At 40.6% G+C, this 23,783-nt stretch overlaps 1 protein-coding gene across 1 annotated transcript in view; it reads left to right on the top strand.

Annotated features, from left to right (window-relative positions):
• Positions 1-11,040: 11,040 nt before the first annotated feature.
• ATP7B (ATPase copper transporting beta) overlaps positions 11,041-23,783 on the top strand; it is a gene marked incomplete at both ends in the record, with an annotated part of 29,042 nt that continues 16,299 nt past the window's right edge. The window contains 5 exons of the mRNA XM_080612925.1: positions 11,041-11,289; positions 17,850-19,077; positions 20,666-20,902; positions 22,282-22,445; positions 23,320-23,481. Coding sequence (XP_080469051.1) covers positions 11,041-11,289; positions 17,850-19,077; positions 20,666-20,902; positions 22,282-22,445; positions 23,320-23,481 — 2,040 coding nt within the window. The remainder of the gene's footprint in view (positions 11,290-17,849; positions 19,078-20,665; positions 20,903-22,281; positions 22,446-23,319; positions 23,482-23,783) is intronic.

Here is a 23,783-nt window from a genome sequence, read left to right as displayed (position 1 = left end):
CTTTGAGGTCAGTGTGATCTCTTCCATGTCATAGCCACCCAAGTATTTTGAGGTCTTTAAACTGCTAGGGATAGTTATGAAGGTCACCTTGTGTCTTCTTTGTCAGAACAGTGCTGGTTGGAAACTGCTGAATCATAGTTTGTTTGGCCATTGCTATAGCCTGAAGCAGAGGAGTGAAGTCCAGGAGAGTTCAACTTAAGTAATGGCTATTTGATTCTGACCTGCCCGACTGAGTTTGCCATTTATGAGGACTCACCCTACAGGAATCAAACTGGAAATGTGTCAGGCCCTCAAAGTTAGAGTTTTATTGGTTATTTCACTGGTGTTTTTATTTAACCTGTCCTAAATACCACTGTCTGTAGTTTTTACCAGGGCATCTCTGCCGTTTGGTAAGTAGGTAAGTTGGAAGCGTTCTGTTTGGAGGTCCAGCAGTATGACCTAGCATTTTGTTTCTGAATCAACAGCTCTCATAAACAGGGTGCCACAAGCATTGGTTTCTCTCCCCTAATCTTTTTTCTCTTCCCCAACAGAGCAGTTGCCTGAGAAGTATGTGGGATGTTTGCAGAAGAGTTCTTTGCTGGATTCACATCTCTCAACTCAAATCACTTCTCTCATAATGTCAATATTTGAAGATAATTGCTGGATTCAGAGAGGAGGCACAGTTCTTCTAGGGAACAAGAAATTCTGTCTATTTTAGACAATGAAATTTGTGTGTGTGCCTGCTGACTTGAAAAGATGCTTATGGCTACTCCCTTGGAAAGTATGAATCTTAGATGAATTGTATTTATGAAGCTGCAGGATCTTCCTTAGCTCATGAAGCTAACCTGTCAGCAGGCTAGCCATGGCTTAATTAAGATGAGAATTAAGTAATGGTGAAGAGTTCCAGGAAGCAAGAAGAGTAATTAGTGAGGAAGACACCTACTGACCTGTTTTTTGAGTTTCACTTGATGCTTGTAGGGAGAAAGCTGCATGATGGTGTGAGTATCAACTAGTTTTCTCATTTCTAATAACCTACATTTCACAGAATCACAGAAGGGTTGAGGTTGGCAGGGACCTCTGGAGGGCATTTTTTCTAACCTCCCTGCCCAAGCTGGGTTATCTACAGCTGGCTGCCCAGGACCATATCCAGACTGCTTTTGAACACCTCCAAGGATGGAGATTCCACAACTCCCCTGGACAACCTGTGCCAGTACTTAGTTACTCCCACAGTGAAAAAGGATTTCCTGATGTTCAGAGGGAACCTCCTGTGTTTCAGTTTGTGCCAATTGCCTCTGGTCCTGCCACTGGGCTCCACTGATAGAGCTCAGCTCCATGTTCTTTGCACCCTCGCTTCAGGATGAGATCCTCCCTGAGCCTTCTCTGGGCTGAATGGTCCCAACTCTCTCAGCCTTTCCCCATAGGAGACATGCTCCAGTACCGTGATCATCTTTGTTGTTTTATTTTTAGTTAGTCCCTCTAATGGTAATTAAACCACAGACATAGTCATACATTCATAGTTCTTTTGTTAACTCTTCTTTAATGACAGGGTATTCAGCTTCTGACCTGAGCAGTATGAAAACAGTGTTGCTGACAGTCTTACGGGCTGCAAGGGATGCCTTTAATATGCGAATGTCCAGCATAGACTAATTGACTTATAACCACTTAACAACTTCCCCACCTGAATGCATGTGCAGCAGATGATATTGTATGCATGCATCTAGGGTATTGGCAAGAACTTCAGCAACAGCAGGGCTGAGCTGTCTCTGGTGTTCCCACTCCAGCAGTGAGAATGCTATGAAAAACTTTGTCTGTAGAAATGCCATGTGGCTGACATGTCAATGAAATTAAACTAGTCTTGTCATGAAGTCGGCTTTGTTTTCACCTTCCCAGAGATCTACCAAGTTTTTAATCTCTTGCTGCCTCTGTAAGCATTTTTGTCCTGCTTTAATTGCTCTCTTCTTAAGGTTTTTACTCTGAAGGAAAATCAAACAGGACTTCTGAAGTGAGGAGTATTCGGAACAAATAGCAGAATCCACTCACAGTATGTTTTCTGCAAGCCTGTAAGGCACTTGAGACAGTTTTAAAGTATATATTTGTAACTTTCATTCTTGCTGAGTACTCCACATATGAGTAACTTGGTAAGATAAACCCACTGGCAAGTAATAACACAAAGAAACTGGATTAATATTGTGTAAGGATATTCATATGACAGTCATGTGGTCTTTCATACTTTCTTGTAGAGTTGGTTACTTTCTGTCAGAAACATGCGTTGTGTGGCAGTCTCTCATTCAGGGCTGCTGTCTTATCTACCAAAATGCCTGGGACTGTTTTTAGCAGAAGGAATCTTAGATCATTCACATACACAGTAAGTTTTTCCTTTTTGCACATCTTATGATAGGCTGTTAAATATTACTGTGTAGTAATAGGAGGCAGAAATAAAGTTGCACTGGTTCTGTGCTTAATATTTGTGAAGCAAAACCCAAGTATTTAAAATAAATTTTGGCACTAATATTTCTAGGGCAAAACACTATGGGCTTGTTTGCACTGATATGTTGTAATATTGAGTTGCTAAATATAAGCAATTCTAGTAAAATTTAGCAGTCAGTTTTACTTTTGAGCTAGCTGTTCTAGTAATGGGTGATCACACCATGTATCTCTGAGCAAAAGTTGCCCTTTTTTTTTTTGTTTGGCAGAAGCAATAAAGAATTAAACAGCTTGGATCTACACAGTATTTTTGCAAGAGCTCCTATAAACCACGTTTATTTGTATCACCAGGCAATATAAGTTGGTTGAACCCATACCTTTTGATTAACAGAAGATTATTTTAACACAAACTGTCCAGTTGGGCAAGGACCATGTAGGAGAACCAGTTCCACTGTTGGAGTTTAATCCTATAGATCATTCCAGTGTTTTAACCTCCCATTGACTCTTCTGTCAGTTCTCATAAACAGGCATCAGCAAGAAAAGTCAGAATGTCTGCCATTGTTAGGGTGGCTGAAGGACATGGAGCACAGGCAAAATGATGTAGCCCTACTGATAACACTGCTGAGCTTGCAAAATAACACATAGACTCACCTTAAATCCCAGCTTTTTCAGCTGGAAGTCAGGGATTCTTGAGGGGCTGAGGGCTATTTTTGAGAGTCTGGGGTAGCAGACCCAGACTCTTCCTGCTTTTCTTTCTCTCTTATGCAGAGATACTAATGTCTTTGTTACCATCTGCACCTAACCAGAACATGAAGGGCTACCTCTTTCACAGTAATTCCTTAACATATGTTTAAATCAACTATGAAACTGCTCAGGAAGCTGCAAAACTTCACAGTGTGAAATTTTTACTGAGTTAGGCACCTTCATCGTCAGACTTCAAAGGGTTCACATATTGAAAAAGAACCACCTTGCGCTAACTTGGTCAAGATGCATTTTTGGCCGTATGTTTGTGTGTGCTTCTCTTTGCATGTTTATGACAGCAAGGGAGATGCTATTTGGATGAAAATCCAAATTGTTTCACACGAGGCCAGGATGAGGCACAATTTGCATTCTGTGCTTACGTCTTGGCACTGATCAGGAAAGAGAAAGGAGCCAGAAACTGGCTGTGAAGCAGGACAGAAGGGATTCATGATTATTGGAGGAGACGGTTTGGCTAGTCTAGACTTGAGAGATGCAGACACTGTGCCTCATCATCTCCTCTGACTTTTTTATATTCAGGGGATGAAGAAAGCTTGAAGGGTCGGTGATTTTCCCCTGGAGTAGATTCAATCAAAGGTTCTCCTCTGGAGGGTGAACTCTGGAGGCTGCTTAAAAGTAGTTCCCTGTTGCACTGCTTCTTTTTGTCAACAAGCAGAAGTACCAGGAGGGAATGATAAATGAACTAAGCCTGAATTCTGAAATCTCAGGAGGTTGCTCAGCAACTCTCAGGATGATTATCTTCTTTTATACTGAGCTGCAGAATGCATCGGCTTTGACTTAACATGTCCTTGGAAGAAACTCTTTGTCTGGAGAGCAAACTGAGGTGAACTCTGGAAATGGCAGAACTGCCAACAGCTGAGAAAAAAAAACCCCAAACATTTCACTGTTGGAAGGCTTTTTTGTATTTACTTTTTCTCAGAACTGCAGGTTCCCATGAACTCTAGGTATTAAATGTCTCCAGTTTCCTCTGTATGCTCATGCAATAAGCAAACACTATTTTTACAGTGAGTTTGCATTTGATGAGCTGGTATGCATGCCACAGAAAACAACCCAAGAAAACCCATCTGCGCTTGAAAGCAGAATTTTAGCTGTGTTTCAATTCAGATGTTAAATATTTCAGATAAAAATGCTTGTAAACAGAAAGAGGTTTACTCTGTATTGCCTTTTCCCTTAGATGTTTTTTGGAGCATCTGTTCATATGGAAGAGATTGTGTAAAATTAGTAGCAGATTTTCCTGTGTTGATACTTTCTTTTCTGACTGTCACCTGAATTCTTCCCCAGTACTTGTTGCAGGATGCAGGTGTTATTTGAAGTAATAGGGAATTGTTATCACAGAATCATTAGGGTTAGAAGGGACCTCTGGAGATCATCTAGTCTAACCCCCCTGCCAAGGCAGGGCCACCTAGAGCAGGTTACACAGGAACATGTCCAGGGGGGTTTTGAACATCTCCAGAGTATTCCAGCAGAAAAAAATAAAAGCAAACCAGCAAATATGTCTTAATCTTTATTTTTAATCTCTCTGCTTAGTTTCTGTAAGCCTCTGTAGTGAATCAGTACAGCTCTGTGCAGGCAAACTCGGTGTATTTTCACGGTCACTTGGAAATATGTTTTGTCTGCTGATAGAAACCGGCACCTCTCTGACTGTGCATCTTGCTTGAGGGTTGAATGTAAGTTTTTGAGAGATATTAGACCTGGGCAGGGCAGTGCTGTAATAGATCCTAGTCCTGAAAAGCAAGTAACTAACAGGATTTTTGTAAAACTATGAGTTAGCTAAACAGCAGATCACATATGTTTGGATCTCTGCAAACTGGGAACAGCAAAGCCCTTGCCCTGTGTGCTTCAGTTGAGAGGAATTGAATTTGGGCTTGCCTTTACATAGCTAGCCTGTCCTAACAAAGGCATTATGTTTGTGTTTTAGACATGGCATCTCTAATGCAAGTTACTGTTTTGTCTGTTTTTCTTGAAATGAATGCGATTGTGGTGTGTACAAATTAAATGGGATTACACAGCCTTTTATTCAGAGGCCGAGCAGTTTAACTTGGGATTAAACACTGGCTGTAGAACCAGAAATACTTGCTTAAATTGGAGTTACATTTTTAAATTTTTTTTGGATGATTTTTCTTTTTTGGCATGCTTATAAATATGGTGTGCTTTATGGTACTTACATAGTGTCAAGTGACTCATCAAAATTAAATCTCTGGCTGTCAAACATGACCACAAGAATGATTTGAAACAAGTCCTGGCAAGGAACTAACAGTATACCTAAATGGTGTGGACTCTAGAGTGAAGGACAGTTTAGAGGTTATCTGTATTATGTGGAGGTCACTTAAGACATAGGCTTACATTCCTGATCTGTAGATTTGGCAGGGCATCTTGGAGTCTGCTGTTTGTTTGCATTCTACATACTAAATGGCTGCTTACTTGAGGGAAAAAGATATCAGTCTTCCCATTTACTTAAATCACGGTTCAGAGACTTCCCACTTTATTTATTTAAAACAAGTGTAAAAGGTATTTTTAAAATGCCACAACAAATACTGAGGAATTTGCAAAATAAAACTGGAACTGAGAATTTGAATCTTATTTCTAAATGTGGGTAACAAATATAGGTGACAAAAGCTATGATCTTTAAAAACAACTGATATAATTCACAAGTAATAGGTATTTTTGCCTTCTAAAATTCATCTTTAAAAAAAGTAACTTCTGTAATATTACTCATTCTCAAGTTATATTTGAAATATGGCAGTCAAGATGGATAAAAAATATGGTTCCTTTTTCTCTGTATGGAATTCAGAAAAGCTTTTGCTCAAACTTACAAGCCAAAACCCAGCTCTGAGCAAGAGCAAATCATAGACAATAGCAGAAACCTGCTTTGGAAACACAAAATTGAAAATACTGGTTTCATTTTGGCACTGCCTGATGAGTTCTGTCATTCCTGTGACCCTGCTAGGTGAATGAATGTTACTGAGACCTGGACTCAAATTAATTCATGCAGACTGCAATTGTTCTTTGCACTTAAACCCTGATCCAAAAGGTGTGCCTCTTCCTGTAGTAATATGATGAGCCTGGTAGTTTACAGGCTCTTGACAACAAATTCCTGCAGTATAAATAGACAGATAAGAGAAAGGGTCATAATGAAATCCACACTACTGAAAGCAAAGTACCAAGTCCACACAATTTGTAATCATATTAGAAGGTGTGGAATGAAAAAGAATTAGTATGCATTTGGAGACCCTGTTACAAAAGAGGTATGCTGCTGGGTTGTGCTGGTGTAGAGCAAACAAAGCTTTTTTAAATATTTAGAGAAGATTGAGGCTGCTTCCTGAAAAACTGAAGCCAAAGTCTGAGCTGTTTGATTTGAAGCAATTTTATTTGTGGCAGGTAGGAATTTGATTCCTTGTATTTTGGTTCTGCACAGTTTCTTTTTTTCTTATAGTGTAAGAAATAATATTCTTATTCATGCTTTTTAATCTCTTAAAAGAAATATATATATACACCACTCATAACGTAGAAACTCTTGTGTATCTGATAGCTGCCTGTTTTCTTAGGACTGTAGCCAAATTGTCATCTTCCTGATTTCATGGCTCAAAACTAGGGAAAATGCAGGTAAAGAGGCAGTTTAGTTGCCTCTTTGATGCTACAAAGTTATTTTATTTTATGTCATGGAAGAAGTATGTCAGTTAATTAGGAGAATTCAGGCTGGTAGTTATGTACCATGAATCTTACCAATCTTCCACTGAACTTTCAGCTGCAGCTGATTGACTTGGTAGGGAAAATGCAAGGCTTGTGTTGTTCAGCAGGACTGAAAACTGAGTGCTGAGAAGCACAGAGATTTGCTTGAAGAAAAAGTGCATACCTTTACTAACTACTTCTCTTCTGGCTTAAAAAGGACTCTGACAGAGGAGAAATAATTGTTCACACAAGGGCTGGGTGTTTCATGGATTTCTGCCCAAGCAATGATGTTAACAACTTCTTGATAACTGTGAATTACCAGCACTGTTTTTTGTGATGTTACTAGGAGCTTTGCAACACACTGCTTCCCATCACCCCCCCTTTCTCTTTCTTAAAGCTCCAGTTCCTGCGGTCACATTATATCTTTTAAATCCAAAGTTAATCTACCTCTGTTATGATTGGGGAGAAAAATTCAAAACTTTTAGCTGACTGCATCCTGAAGACAAATTAAAAAGAACTCGGAATATTGACAAATGTGAAATTGCTGGGGTTTAGCCTCCTATCCTTGTTCGTATGCCTCAAAGTTCATTGTATTTCAGTGGTTTAAAATTATATCTGAGGAGGAGAGTAGGAAAATGGTTAACATTCAAAGGCAGACTGGATTTCTAGAGTAATGCTGCTACATCCCTCTTTGTATTGATGGCGCACTTATCTGAACCAGTTCCTCTTGTCTGTCTGTCAGATTAAGGCAATATGACCCTTTTACCTCCAGGCCTCAGTTTTTCCCTGAAACCCAAGGTTTCATCTTTCAAAGCATTATTAAGTTGCTTCCTCTGGGCATCTTAAAATAGGAGCCAGAGGGATTAGATGCAGGCCAGAATATATAAAGCCAGGAATGAATGCACCCAGGAAAAAAAATTTACCTGAAAACACAAAGTTCTTGTGTGTTTATCATATTCTCTGATATTAGCTGGTAATGTAATGAGGAAACCTCATGTTTTACCATCTCTGGACACTTTAAGTTAAAGAGATTTAATTTTCTTGGGATGTTCTTATTTTCTCACATGGAATTGCAAGCATCTCTGCCCTATGTTAGCAGAGAGCTGCAAAAGCAGCAGACATATTTGCTATTTGCCACCTAAATCTCATGCTACCCACCCTGAGTGATTCCTCCCGGCAAAAGTAAGCTGTGCAAAATCTAACCTTGACCCAGAGAATGATACTGTTACATAAGACAGACAACATTGCCTTAAGATAGGACAACAGACCCTAACTAAAATGCTCTCCCCCAATTAGCAGGTTACACAATTAGCATTAATTCTGTTAACTCTAAGGGGCAATTAATTGAGCCAGAACGGGGAAAATAATTTGGAAACTAGTAGCAGTCTGTCAGAGTCCAGCGCCAGGTGATTGCAAGCTGTTAAATCCCAACAGCTGCCTCACTGTCCTGACAGATCTTGCCGACCTTGAGGTGCCGACATCAGGTCCCTTCCTGAACTGCTTTCTGAACCATGAGTTGTGGAGTTGTTGGAATGCAGCAGGATCCCTGAGCTTTCAGTCTGCTGTACTAAGGTAAATAGAAATGGTGCAGTTTTATAAGATGCTCAGTGGTTTCTGCTTTATGAATGGTACCACTTCTCCAAGGGCTGCTTGTAATTTGGTCAGCTACACAGGTTTCATTTGCCATTGCCATATACCTCTGCTTGAACCTGCAGCTAAGCTAGGTATTTCAGATCAGCAAGACTGGTTGAAATATATCTTGTGCCCCTTTCATCTGAAGAAGTATAGCAAACTTCTTTCCCAGCCAAATAATTCTTTTAATGTGAGTAAGTATCTTGTAAGACTGAATGTATTCAAAGCACAACCTTGTATGTTTCTTGTCTACCTCCAAATTGGTGTTTCAGGCTCTGCCAAAGGCAAAAGACTATGGGGGCACTAAATAGGAACTTATCTCCACTGCTTTTGGAATCAAACAGATTTGTACCCCAGAGTTATTCAGAAGTTGGAAGGAAAAAAAAAAAAAAAAAAGGATGATGTTTGAAGGGGATTGGAGGGAAGATACTTACTAAATCTCTCTTTATTCTGTCAGCCCAAGCTGAGCTTTGCTGGTGAACCTGAAATGAAGAAGAAAAAATGCTAACTTGTTTTTACAGTATGTTTTATCAGAGAATAATTTAATGAATACTAGTTACTTGTAGAAACATGCTAGGTAGGGTTTGAGATATTTTTAATAGTAAAGATACTGTCAGAGATGTGTGGATCAGGTATAGATTTTAGAGCTGGCCAGAAACTGGAAGTTCTTTTCCCTAAGACAATCTAGAATTTGAAATTTCTGTTATTAGGAATTAGGATGCAGAGCTGAATAGCTTTGGTTTGTGATCAGATTTTGTTTTAGAAAGACAGAAAATAGTTTTTAACTTGATATATATACATACGTATTTAGTATGTAGTTGTAGCTTTAGTATTTAAAGACACTGCAGTGAAATATTTTCATGTGAGCCAAATTATATGATTTTCAATTGCTTGTTTCAAAACCAGTTAAAACCAGTAATTAATGAAGATATTTCATCTTTAACACTGTTTTCTTTTACAGAAGAGTGTTCCAGCTGAAGACAAGTGTGTTTCTAGTGAGTTTCATTGAAATATACAAAACAAACACAGATATTTTACTCTTTGTAGCAATGCTCTTTAGAAGGGCCATTTCTCAAAATGCTTTCAAAATAACTCTTTTTTAAAGTGTAATGCTATCACCAATCATGTATACTAAGATAATGATGCAAAATAGTGATACAACAGTATTTTGAGGTTTGCTTCACTGACAGAAGACCTTATTTTTCCCAAGATGTTCCTGACTCTGAAGTGGAGTCAAGAACTGGATGGTGTGAGCAGAGCTGAGGATTCACCCTTGTGAGGAAGTTATGGCAGGAAAACAAGGCAGAATGCCAATGTCCTGCATGGTGGCTTTCTGGACTGCTGTGTTTGTGGCAGGGGTATGAGGGATGTACTGCTTTTGGAAGTAAAAAGAATCTGAATTTGTCCTGCCAGACAGGTGGAGTGTGTGTCATTGATTCCCTCAGATTTGACTCTGTATGCTAACCTCCGCATAGGACTAAATTCTGGGACAAATCCAAGAGATTCTGATTAAATGCAAACCAATCATTTTAAGGCTTGCCTTTGCAGTGAGATCACTGCACAGGCAAGGATGGTGTGAACTGCTGACACATCAGCTGTATTATATCAATTCTTTGGGTGCCCCTGTTCAGGGGCGTCTTCAGGAGTGGGCTGTGCTCCTGTGGGCTTAGGAAACTAGAGATGTGCTCACCAAGTTAGCACAGCACTGTGAATTTGCTGTGGGCAACACTGGAGAAATATATTCAAGCTTGGCTCTAGGCACTACTGGTAGCTGTACCCATCGTGTGTTTGGCTGTCTGAACTAGATGTTCCTGTAGTTGCTCAGAGGATTTAAGAGGAACTGAGTTTGCCAAAGGGAATATCTTCTTTTTTTCTTTACTTTCTGGCACTAATTGCTGGTTTAATGTTGTTTGGTTTTTAGTAAAGCTTGGTGATGGTAAAGAGGCACATTTCAAGAAGTACAAATATTGTACTCATGCCCTAAACATAGAATGTTCTCATGCCCTAAATGAGTGAAAGAACTTTGGTCTAAGAACCTTATCTAATGATATAATCATAGGCCTGTTTTCATTGTCAGAATGGGCCACATTTTATCCCAGAAATCCCTGGTAATTTCATAAAAGGAAATGGAATAGCATTGCCTTTTGTAGGAGCTGTGATTATGCACATGGCCACAAGGAACTAATGCCTGGCTGGCTGAGTTAATTATGCACTGGTGCACACAGGTCATGTTTGACTAGCTTGTGAAAGGCAGCCTTGGCTGAGCTTGCTGCAATGCCGTGTGCAAAGATTAACAGTGCAGAACGCAGTTTGGTAAGCACGAGGGATGCCAATTGGTGGGAAGCGTTTAAACTGGCAGGAAGAGCAGGTGGCTGAGTGCAGCGAGCAGTGTACACAGGGATCACAGGTTACATCTGGGATTTCGTGATGAATGCCTAATAAGCACGTTGATTAGAGGGGCAGAACTCTTCTGACCATTGTGAATGTAGCTGAAAGAAGTGGGGCTGATAAGACACCGAATAACCACTCTTGTAAAGCTTTCCTTTGGCACTGCAATATTTAAAGTCCAGAAAGATAATGGAGAGAAAGCTGGACAATAAAATGAAAAGGGAGCTGTCCTGCTTAGCTACTTTGAACAACAAAAACATAACCCTGGTGTCTATTCGTAAGCGGCAGGCAGCTCATGATGTGCCTGAACTACTGATTATTGGTGAAAAGTCCAAGACAGGATCTCCAATAAAAGCAAGCAGTAACTTGCAGAAAGAAGAGAAAGTTTTGCAGAGTTACTCCATGGGAATGCCAGAAGTCAATGCAGTTGAAAGACAGGTCAGTGAGCTGGTGTGTGTGTGTGTTGGGAGGAAAGAGGTGTTTCTGAACTGGAGAATTTAAAACAGAGCATGTTGGATGCGGATTGTATATTAAAGGAGGTTAAACCTTCTTTATCTAAATTGTCTCAATCCCCAGCATGGATGCCTGCCTCAAAAGAAGCAGTACACAAATGCAAAGTCCTCAGAAAGTAACCTTTGAAAGCAGATGTTAATGATGGGTTATGCTGTAGTAATTAATGAGCATTTTTTTTCAGCTCCATCTCTAATAATACAGCATGGGGATTCTTAGTAAGGAAACCTATTAGGATTTCTCCTTTTGAACTGCAACTGCTTGAGTAGTTTGACAGCAGCTTATACCAGGTATTCTCTGGAATAACAGAAGTTGCAGAAACATTAAAAGGTCCTAACCATAGGTAAGTAGTTTATTTATGGCTACCAAGTGGATGCTAGTGGAAGTTCTTGATAATACATCTGTGGCAACATTTTTATTTTTTTAAAAATTCATTGATGTATGTAACTATTATTTTTTGGAGATTAACTGTTGTGAAGAGGCTTAGAAAGATCAGTGCTGATAAAAACATGATGAGATTTATTATTTTAAAAGGAGGTTTTGTTATTTGAAAGACCTGTAAATGACAGCAGTGTAGTTTGGATCAGTGAATATTGTGAATATTTAAGGAAAAGAAACTCTCAGAGCAAATCTTGTGTCCTTTGAAACTGCATATGCTTAGAATAGCTTAAATAGTGTCAGACTGGAATAAAATCACAGCCAGGACAGATCAAATATAGCTGAAAGCTTTTTCTGACTGGAGTTACTTATATTATAAATGTTTGCTAGAAAACAATCATGGCATAAATGACTTCTTCCTACCAAAGGATCTCTCTTCTGTGTTCGGTTCACTGGGATATGCATTTTGCTTGTACTAGAGCCATCATGAGTATCATAAACTGTTCTGCTTTAATTCTAAATTGGAAACAATCCATTTACAGCAAGGCTTTCTCCTTTCCCGCTAAAGTGAACTTGGTTTACATAGCTCCCTTTAATTTGAAAGTACCTGTTAAGGTCTCTAAGGTGTGTTAAACTATGATGTAGGTTTTATTTCACTAAGACTAGCTGCAACTGCGTAAATATTTCCCCACCATCCACACTGTTACAGAAACTTGTTCTTAGATGTGGAATAGCAGTCACTTGGCAGAAGCATTAGGGAACTAACATAGTATTTTGAGAACAAAAACACATAAAGGCTGCTTTAAAGTTATATTTTTATTGAATCTCAATATCGAGGTGGAGAGGGTGGTTTTTCCCTCATTTAAAACTCAGCAACTGTTTGAAAAATAACAAGCTGTGTTGCAAGTAGTTACTGAAAATAGTAGCTACTGACACTTGTTAATCTTCACTAAACTTGGGGGAAGAGGGAAGGAAAAATAACCAGTTAAGATCTAATACATTTAAACAATATGAGCTAAAAAGATGAATGGACAAGCTGCACAGAAATTTGTTAAGAAGGATGAGGGTTGAATTTCTGCCCACTCAGAAGTGTAGGTATGAAATTGAAGACTCAGAACCTTTGATGTTCCTGAGTCTGCTCTGTCCTCATTTTGTTGTTCGCTGGCCGCTCATAGCAAACTGGGAAAGCATTTGAAGCATTTAATTAATAGTGTGTGGCTTTTCAGTTGTGTGTTACTGCCTGCCTGAATCCAAAGCCATGAATCAGTGGGTTGTGAAAGAACAAAGCAAGAAAGGTAGAACAATGACACAGATAAGACAGTTCTTTGGCAATGCTTGAAGGTGAGAGGGCGATAGCTGGTTTCAGCCTGCAGAGGTAAAGGTAGAAGAGCAGCCCAAAACCACTGGAGATGCTGAGCATGAGGTTCAGTGAGATTGGTATTCTTGGATGAGCAGATGGGGAGAGGCAGAGGGGAAGATGCTATCCTGTGATTCTATGAATGGGCTGGGCCCTGTCTCCTCGCCAACTGACTGCCTGGCATCACGGTGAGGAGTCTGGTGCTTGAATCTCAGGAAGTGAAAATTGGCATCCCCACAGACCCGGTGAAGGAGGTGGAGAGCAGCAGAGCCAGCCCTGGGGGATAGCCTTGGTGGACCACCAGAGAGGCGCATCAGTTGTGTAGGATCTCCATGTGGGTGATGCTCTGGGAGCTGTGGGGTGTGCCTGCCACAGCCTCAGCCTTCAGTTGCAGAGTCCAAGAGTGTTATGCTGGCATTCTGGAGGTGGCTGCACCACTTCAGGGGGAGAGGGATAGCTTTCCTGGTGGCAAGCCACTCCATGAGGTGACCATGGAGCACAGGGGTGGAGGCAGCAGGGGGACTCAGCCAGGGGCAGCTGATGGCTGGGGCATGAAGCCAAGGTGGGCACCAACCTTGTTGACTTGACAGCCATGGGGTTGCCTCCATCATCAAGACACCAGTCACCATGTGTGCATACATGAGGGTCTTGCCCAGTGCTGGGGTTTCTTCCTTTTTTGGGGGTTTTTGTTTGGTTTGTTTTTGTTTGATTTTTTTATTATTATTATTATTTTCAGTTGCTTTTCTCACATTTACTCTGTATCCCCTCACTGCTGTGTTAAACTCTCAGCCTTTACACTTCTGAATGGGAGTACCCAGAAGAAATATTCCATTTGTGGGGAAAGTGGGACACTAGGCCTTTGAGGGCAGCACTCAGTGGGGTGGTTTTGCTGACCAGTTGCACAGGCCATGGACCATGACCAACTTTCCTACCACACCTGCTGCCAAGCTCTGGATGCTGTAAAGCTAAGAGCTGCATGCCAAGCTGAGGCTCAAGACTTGGTGCTCCCAATTCAGCCATGTTTCCCTGCCCTGCTCCACCTCAACGCTTTCCACAAAATTAGTCCAGCCCTAGGGCACAATCCTGTTGGATGATCTCCTTCATGCTGGTGGAGGCAGTCAGGATGGTGAGCAGGATCCTCTGCCCCTTCCTGCTTCTTCAAGCCCTGCTTTGTCCCAAGGCAGACATGACTGCTCCAGCTCCTACATGGGACATCAAGGGTTGTTCCTCATGCTGATTCTTCATGCTCTGAAATTCCCATACGGGGAGCTGAGCTTCAGGTTCCATGCTCATGCACATCAACAGTTTCAGTTACTGCTCACCTTGGATCTAGTCCAGAGCTGTCTTCTGTAGATGCAAATGTTTTTGATCCTACTCTGGCGCTTCCTTTAAAGCTCTTTCCAGCTACCACTGCTTCTGTGTCAGTGTGTTTCTTATCAATTTTCTTCTTCTTTTTTTTTTTTTTTTTTAATTTTATATTGTTAAAATGAGCTTCATAACACTGCTTTCCACAGGAATTTGTAGCTTTCAGACTACAGCCTCACTCTGCTGTGTGTGTTCAGCTGCAACTTTTATGTGCAGAGCAAGGGAGGAAAAGAATTGTCATAATGTCATGCTTTCATTTATTTACATAGTTTTTGTATAGTCACTGTAGAAATATGTGTGAGACTGGTAGAGCAAACAGATTTGGAGTACACCTGCCCTTCAAAGTAAGCAGGCCTCCTTTTGTGTGAGAGACAAATAGTTGGTAAATGCATCCGGTTCTTTTGCACTCCCTTAGGGGTGAAGAGTCAGATGCATTTTCATTATTTCATTGGGATTTCTCTCTAGGCAGAAGCAAGCAGGAGGGGTAATTCCTGGGAATTCCAGGCACACTTTTTTGGGCATTTTTGGAGGCAATTGCTTCTCTGATCCTCTTGCAGATGGTGTCCCTCAATTCCTATACAGCTCCGTTGATACCATTTTATGCGCATTTCTGCATGTGTCATCTTTGTGTCCTCACATGAACCTGCTGTTTTGCTCTGATCTAGTGTAGCAACACCCCTTCTAGAAAATTCACACATAGATGGGTCTGTGCCTCCTTTTTTTTTTCTTTTCTTAAGCTGTTAAGCAATACTAAAGGCTTTGCAAACACTGTATTTGAACCTGTGCACATTTCTGGGTTTTCTGGAAGGTAGATTCTTCAACGATTTGACATTTTGGGCTTTTCTGAGGGGGGGTTGATTGCTTTTTTTTTAAGGGAAGTAAGCATTTTTCTTTTTAATATATCCACATCCTTCTATTTTCTCCTTGTCTTTTAAAAATTTGTGTGCAAGGATTTTTCTCCTACAGAGCATAAACATCTGGTTTTGTCAAGTAGCAAACAAAGTATTTTTGCCAACTCTCCTGAATGTTTGGACAGCTTTTTAGCCAAAATATAAAGTGACGCCAGGTTTTGATGTTTCTGTGGCTTATAATGCATTGAAGTAGGAGAATCAGTCATTGCTTTTATGTTTTTCAAGAGAGTGGAGGACAAAAAAAATACCCTTTAATCCTTTTATACATTTAATTTGAATTGCTTTTATGTCACTGGGTACATGGGAAAACTGAGATGGTTGGGTGTAGGGGTGGAGGAATGCAGTGGAGGACACAAGGCTTGTAATGGTTCCTGGGTTTCATCTCCAGGTGGCTGCCAGAAGCATGGTAGAGTAGGAGAGTGGAAGATGTTTGTCTTGCTTCTCTCTCATGTTCTGTTTTGCGAAAGGGTGCAGAAAGCCTTTGTTATATGAGCTCAAGCAAATATACAGAGTAAGCTCCTGGAAAATCCCATTCAAAGGTTTTCTTTACTGGGTGTTTGTGATAAGAAGAGCTGGCCACCACAAGCAAAATGGGACCGTTTTCATTTATCAGATGAGCTTCTTTCCCATATACATGGCCATATTATTATTTTAAACTGTGGAAAGGCACAAATAGGAGGAAATAGACATGTGGTTGTCTTTGTGTGTGCTTAAGCAGGGAACCATATTTGCAGGGACGTCCAACTAACTGTTTAAGTTTTGTTTTGAAAGGAGGGGCTGGCTGCGCATTTTCCTGTGTGTTGGGGATTTCAGCAGCTTCTGGGAAGGGAAGTGCAAGGAGAGCAGTACGTGCTCTGGATGCTGCCAGGCCTGTTGGAGGGGGAGGTAAAAGGGAATGTCAGGGCTAAAACGTTCTCATGGCTTCTTCCCCAGCATCCCCAAAACCTTGAGGTTCAGCAGAGATGGAGGAAACAAAGAGGGGAGTGCAGGGGGAGCTCCTGTTTGGGATAATGAGGAGCTGCATTGTAATGCTGAAGAGCTGAAGTTTCTCATTCCTCCTGTTTCAATAAATACAATACAGAGAAGGCTGAAAACAAATTTGTCTTAATGTTTTACCATTTTGGTCATGACCCCAGACCTCATTATTCTCAAGCTGTCTAAGCATGAAACAAAATCAAGTTAATGAATTTTGAATACTGCAGCAATTGAACTGAATGCAGTCTAGTGTTAATAAACAGCCTAAATGCTTCTCATCTATGCTGTGGTACCAAGGAGGGAGTTTTCTTGTTGGTGGTAGGAACAACATTTGTGGTACTGAGCCTGATCTAGTGGCCCCTTCTCCTGCCCCTCCCTGCAGTAATGCCCAGCATCAGGTGCTTTACTGAATGCTGGAGAGCCCCTGGCTTTGCAGGCAAGAGAATAGAATTGTCATAGTAGCTTGCATTTGAATTTTTAGTAATTAAAGCTACTTTAAGTCACAGACATGAATTTTGATGTTCTTTCCATGAAATCTGACAATGTGGGACTTGTTCATACCCTTCTCAATCTTTCTCATCATTTTGTGCCAGCAATTTCCTTAGGCAACAGAGTCTAGGCTCTAATTACCTGTTCTGTAAGAAGCATTGCCTTTATAACTTTTTTTTTATTATTTAATAATTCATTTTGAGCGAAATTTAGTTCATTAAACTGTAGAGAGCCAGTAATGAAGAGCCCATGATCTCACTGAGAAACAGTCCACTTGTGACTGATCTACTTCAGTACTGGCCACTACATCCTGAAAATGAGTCTTGGATCAAATCAGTGAGTTCTTGTATCTCCATATATGGTCTTCCTTAGGTGCCTCACAAGGAGGTAGATTAAACTAAACCATAGTGGAAGTATCTGAATGTTGTTCTGTGTCTTTTAAAATCTTTGTCAGGTACAGATTTTAACTTCGAAGAGCTGCATGCAGACAGCTCTTCAGGTATCAAGCAACAGGTCCTCCCTGTGCCAGCTTGTTTCAGGCTTCTGGGAAATCCTTGATTCTGTTTTCTGTAGGCTTTTTGGTTTGGTTTGATTTGAACTCCTGCAGTAGCAGGTTGGCCAGACTGAGCCAGCTTCTGACATTTGTGGACAAACAATCAGCCCACTTTCTGCTGTGACCCTTTGTGCCAATGTGCCCTGGAGAGCAGGGCTCAGGCTGCATAGTGAAAGTGCCCTGTGGCTGCAGAAAGCTGAGGTTTTAAATGATTGCATTGGGGTGGAAATATTGAGATAATTTTGCTTTTATGTCCCTAGTGAATATTGTTTAAATTGCTGCTCAAGAGAAGCGTCAGAGGTGTGATTCATCATCATAGGCATAGATCACTGGTAATATATTCAAAGTATAAGTTAACATTGTGAAGTGGTTTGGTGGTATAGCCTGACTTGAAAGCACTTGCGGAATATTGCTGCTTTCACAGGGCTAACGATATTTTATTTTGCCTCTTGTTCCTTAGGCTTTGTCCACCACTGATTCTCCCCCTGGCTGTGAGCTGGAGCCTACAATGAAACATGATTTTGCTTTTGACAACATGGGCTACGAGGACAGCTTTGAAACTGGGCCCTCTTCATCTTCCCAAGAACACACTGTGGCAGTCAACATTGTGGGAATGACTTGCCAATCATGTGTGCAGTCGATAGAAGGCCAAATTTCCAAGGTGAAGGGCATTGTGAGTATTAAAGTGTCCCTTGAACAGAACAATGCTGTAATAAAGTATCTGCAGTCAGACATAAGTCCTGAGCAGATATGCAAGGAAATTCAGGATATGGGCTTTGATGCCAACATAGCAGAGGAGAGGTTGACAACAGCGACTGTAAATTTGTCATGCTTGAAAGAAGCAGTGGTTAAGCTTCGGGTGGAAGGCATGACATGCCAGTCATGTGCCACCAACATTGAAGGAAAGATTAGGAAGCTGCACGGTGTGGCAAAAATCAAGGTGTCACTTGGTAACCAGGAAGCTATTATTGTGTACTATCCTTACATCATTCAGCCTGACGACCTCAAGAGTCATATCAGTAACCTGGGGTATGACTGCACCATCAAAAGTAGATCAGCCCCTTTGAAGCTGGGTGTTCTTGATCTTGAGCGCTTGCAGAATGCAAACCCCAAAGAGACACCAGCAAGTCTTGAGAGCAATGGAGTAGATCCGCGGTTCACCAAGATGAGTAGCACAGCTACGGTGGCTCTACAGGTAGAAGGCATGCACTGCAACTCCTGTGTCAGAAACATCGAAGGAAATATATCTGATCTTCCTGGCATACAAAGTATTAAAGTGTTGTTGGAGCATAAACGTGCTGTGGTACAGTATAGCCCAAATTTAATTACCCTGTCAGCTTTGCAGCAAGCTATTGAATCCCTTCCACCTGGAAACTTTAAAGTATGCCTCCTTAATGGATCAGAAACAAATAAAGGTGCATCTCCATCACCTGCTTCCCAATGTGATCTTTTCAGAGAGCCACTGCAAGACACGACATGCACAGCTGTCATTAAGATTGATGGCATGACCTGCAATTCTTGTGTACAGTCCATAGAAGGGACCATATCACAGAGACAAGGAGTGCAACGTATAGCAGTTTCTTTGGCTGGCAGAACTGGGACCATACATTATGATCCATCTGTCACTAACGGAGAAGAGTTAAGAGCTGCCATAGAAGACATGGGGTTTGATGCTTCTGTACTGACAGGTAACAATGTTCATTCTTCCATGGGTAGCATGCCAAGTTGGGCTATGAGACACCTGTGCTGAGATTCTCTCCTGGAGAGAAACTCTTGGCATTGTCTTTTCTAAGGGACTGACCTGATCTGACCTCACTTAGCAAGGGAGAGAGATTTCAGCTGTGGCATACCTCATTTCAACCCTTAATAACTGTACTGGTGGGTGGAAAAGTTGAGTTAAATTATGAACCCAAAGATTTGAAAGTTGGTACAAGGTCTTTAAATAGCTGATCCCCTTATCCACTGGAGGAGGTTTCCTCCTATGTCTACAGGCTGCTGTAAGTAGATCTATCAAACCACATGTTTTCATTTATGTTAATTTCATTTCTAAAATACTAAACCTCACAAACTTATTGAAACCGCTTTCATTTAAAATCACCTTTTTTCTGTATACAAGTCCATATTATTATTTTAAACTGTGGAAAGACAAAATCCATTGACTTTTATTCATTGAGTATTTTTACTAGCCCTACTTTACTAAGCTTTACTTTAAGTGAAGTTAGTGGCAAGATGCAGGTACTCTTTGGTGGGAGCAGGTGCTTCCACATGTAGCTGTGGCACGCGTAGCATGTAGCTACAGCACAGTCGTATGTTTTGTATATGTGCTCAATACTTAAGAACCTACTATGGTGCACAATCTCCTCTTCAGTGAATTTCAAATGTGGCAATATTTATCTGCTTCACCTCAACAGATTTTCTTTCAGGTACTGATGTACTTTATCTAGAATGATTTAGTTTGATCACAATATACCACATCCTGTTTGCTTTTCTCATGGGTCCAATCCCTCTGAATCTGTGGTACTACTACAAATGAGGAGCCCATATACGGTCTTTCATTATGATTTGTTTGGTTTATAATTTGTTGGTGGAATCTGATTTGTCTGTGGAAAAGGAGGGGACCCCCTGTGTTTAATGTCTTCAGAAGCAACTCTTGCTCCTTTACACAAACCTCTGCTAAAGGGAGGCAGTTTGTGAACACAGCTGGAGCTGTTGGGTGTCTGCTCAGTATCTGGTAAAGAACAAAAATTAGCGCAACAGACCTGTACGTGTTGAGGTCATCTGGGTGCTGCAAATCCTTCCACTACTCGTTTTGCAGTACTTGCAGTGTAAATATTGTGCCATAAAGAGAAACATGTTGAGAAACTTATCCTTTTCCTTATTTGAGATGAAGAGCTATGTGTTGTGCAGATGACAAGAGGGACAGAAGGGGTATGACTGGACTGCATTCTCTGTGCTTGATAGGGACCCTCTAGATAGCAGTATATCTTTGTTGAGTGGAGGTGTCTGTCAGGTCTAGGCATTGAAATTAAAGGGAATCATTTGCCATCTTAAAGTGGAAAACTGGTTCTGTAGAGTTAAATGGTCATGCAAGTGCTACTGATGAATATATATTGTTATACAGACGTATTATTTCCATGAAGAGATCAAGTTTACTATGTCACCTTTCAAACAACTAAGAGACTTTGCATGGTTGATAAATGTGACCTGTTTGTAATTTTGCATCACTCAATCTCACTGTAAATAGTGCTTGTTCAGTGTATTGCACATTTATTCAAGATACCGCCACTGGAGAACATAAGCACCAGCCTGACACCAGCAAAGCTGCTGTGCAGCCTCAAGCTCCAGATCCTCCTCGCCAAGGCTGTTCCTCAGATGCTGCTTCAGACAGACCACATCCTGATGGGCCAAACCAGCCCAGTGGAGTGACAGCTGGGAAGTGCTTTTTACAAATCACGGGCATGACCTGTGCATCCTGTGTGTCTACTATTGAGAGGAATTTGCAGAAACAAGATGGTAACAAATTTCAGTTTCCTGTAATCTTAATTGATGGCCAGGTTGGATGGGGCCTTGAGCAACCTTGTCTAGGGGAAGGTGTCCCTGCCCATAGCAAGGGGATGGAACTAGATTATCTTTAATGTCCCTTCTGACCCAAACCATTCTATGATTCTATGACAATAATGAGTCTGTAAGGGACTATAGGACGGAAAAGATATTCCATGTGATTAATGGAAAAGGCTGTGGTACAACATCTGGAGGTTAAATAGGCTTAATTTTCTTTCTTAGTGCTAATGTAACTCTATCACTGTTTAACTTTCCTACTGCACTGGTGGACAAACCAATGGGCATAGTTGTACTGTAACAGTAAGTTGTTGCAATGTGATAAAAATTTCAACTAAGGCTCAAGACAAAAAAATGGTTCTCATTTAGTTTTCAGGGCTTTATTGCTTTACAAATCAATCCATCTCTTCCAGAGCTATTGAGAGCTCTGGCATGTTTGTGGTGTGAAACTTACCCTTCAGGTCACATTTGCAAAAGCAGGTATAAGCAAATGTATGGCTCCAGTGCCTGGGTAATTATATTAACTTAGGCACAGCAAAGCTTATTAGGTTAGAAGTCTGCACACTGGAGCTGCCTTTCCTCTGGCCATATTGAAGATGAACAGATGAGCCACAGCAATGTCTGATTTAATATGTGTAGCGATGCCTTTGCCTTTGGAGGATTTTGCTTGTTGATTACTCTGTCCTCAGTATCCCAGTGGTGGTCTCACTGCCTTGGTTTAAAAATCTAAGGAATCATTAGCACTTCAGAGCAGCTATTTTTGCCTGTGATTTTTGTTTTACTTTTCAATTCTAAATGTAGATTTCTGTGGGTTGATTTATTTAAACAAAAAACCCAAGAAAAACCAAACAAAAAACAGATAAACAGAAAAAAAAAAAAAAAAAAAAAAACCACAACAAAAACCAAACCAAAAAGAAGATGAAAAAATAACCCAAAGGGAAAAATAAGTAAAGAAAAAGGCCTAGCATTGTGCTGTGGGGTTTGTTTAGGGCTTTCCAAACTTTGAGAGTCCAGGGTAGAGCTTGCAGCAATGAGTATAAAGATTGCTTCTGTACATCGTTTTTTTCTCATTAGATCATAGCAAAGCTCACCTCCCTCTGTGTGTAACTGTTGCAGTTCTCATTGCTGAAGGGAACTGCAGTGTGGCTGGATCTCAGGGAAAACTTTGCTGTTGTGACTAGGGAACAACACTAGAAGGAGGCAGAGAGAAATCATTAGGCTTATAACATCTGTTAAGTTGTTACAGCCCTCGCTGACATTCACTGGTAATGTCTTCTTTTTCTTCCTCTCAAAGGAGCTACATTATCTAATATTTTTTATTATTGCCACTGCAGGGATTGTTTCAGTGTTGGTAGCACTGATGGCAGGTAAAGCAGAGATAAAATACAAGCCAGAACTCATACAGCCTCTTGAAATAGCACAGCTGATCCAGAATTTGGGTTTTGGTGCTACTGTCATAGAAGATCATGCAGAAACAGAAGGGAATGTGGAGCTTCTAGTAAGTCATGCATATTTGAAATTATGTGTTGGGTTTGGTTTGGAAAAATTATTTTCTTGCAAATGCTTCTGGTTAAGGAGTTGTGCCTACAGCAGGTCAGTCTGGCTGGTGACACTATTTTTTCTTAATTGCCGAAAAGACAAAATCAATTTGTCTTGGAAGAACCTGTCCAAAGGTGTTGAAGTGAAAAGTGATAGTTGTATGTACAGAATAGGCTTTCCATAGAAAAGAGAAATGAAATTAAACTTTTCTGTTAAGGCACTTCAGTCAACACTACAGACCCAGAGCAACTGAGAGTGTAGCACCAAATACGTGTTAATAATGCCTGGGGCTTTGTATAGAGGTCTGAGTACTTTGGGTAAAATTAGTACATTGTTTATACGAAGGACAGATCCTTCAAAAGTCTGTTTTTAGTCTCTGACACATACCTACTAAAAGACAGCAACAGTCAACAGTTGTGCTAACAGAGCAGAAAGTAGGAACATGTCTTATTGAAGCCACAGGAAAATTTAAGTAAGCGAGAAAGTCACACATGCAGAGTTTGATTTTGGTAATGTTAATATCGCTGCTGATAGAACTATATTAGCAATACTGTGACAGTTAATGCAGTGTACAAGTGCTGCTATACAAATATGTGACTATAACTGCTGCTTCCAGAATTTTGTGATAAAAGTGTATAGTTATGTTCTCAGCCTTGTTTCATTTAAGACAGCTGTATAAAAATCTTCATGCTGAGGCCTTGAGTCAGTACCAGCAGAGCTTGAAGAGTCATTAATACCTTTATGACACCAGAAGGGTGAATCTCATATTCATCCACAAACATTGGATGAATGTTGGGTACTGGTAACTGTACCTCAATTTGTCTTTTCTTTAGATTACAGGGATGACTTGTGCTTCTTGTGTTCACAATATTGAATCCAAACTCATGAGAACAAATGGCATATTATATGTCTCAGTTTCACTTGCCACATGCAAAGCTCACATCCAATTTGATCCTGAGATTACTGGACCTCGAGATATTATAAAAATAATTGAGGTAGGCTTTAGAAATGTTTTATGTATGAGCAATTGTAAGGTGAAGTTAAAAAGGAAACAAAGCAGTTGATATTTGAGAGATTTCACTGACTTTTGCAGATGACAATTATTGCCATATGTTTTTATGCTGTTGTGGCGAAGCAGCTGTGCTCCACTGTAGGGCATAGTCGTCCAGGTTGTTACTCTGAAAACACACCCTTAGAACTGCAAAACTAAACCTTTCTTATCTATATCTGGTAAAAGTGTCATATATTCATTTTTTTTTTGCAATTCTGTGTGTAAAATCATGTGTGTCTGATTCCC

Source organism: Psittacula echo (genome assembly GCF_963264785.1).
Source record: "Psittacula echo genome assembly, chromosome: 3".
Taxonomy (NCBI): domain Eukaryota; kingdom Metazoa; phylum Chordata; class Aves; order Psittaciformes; family Psittacidae; genus Psittacula; species Psittacula echo.
Note: the sequence above shows the minus strand (reverse complement) of the source record. Positions and strands in the feature narration are given on the sequence as shown.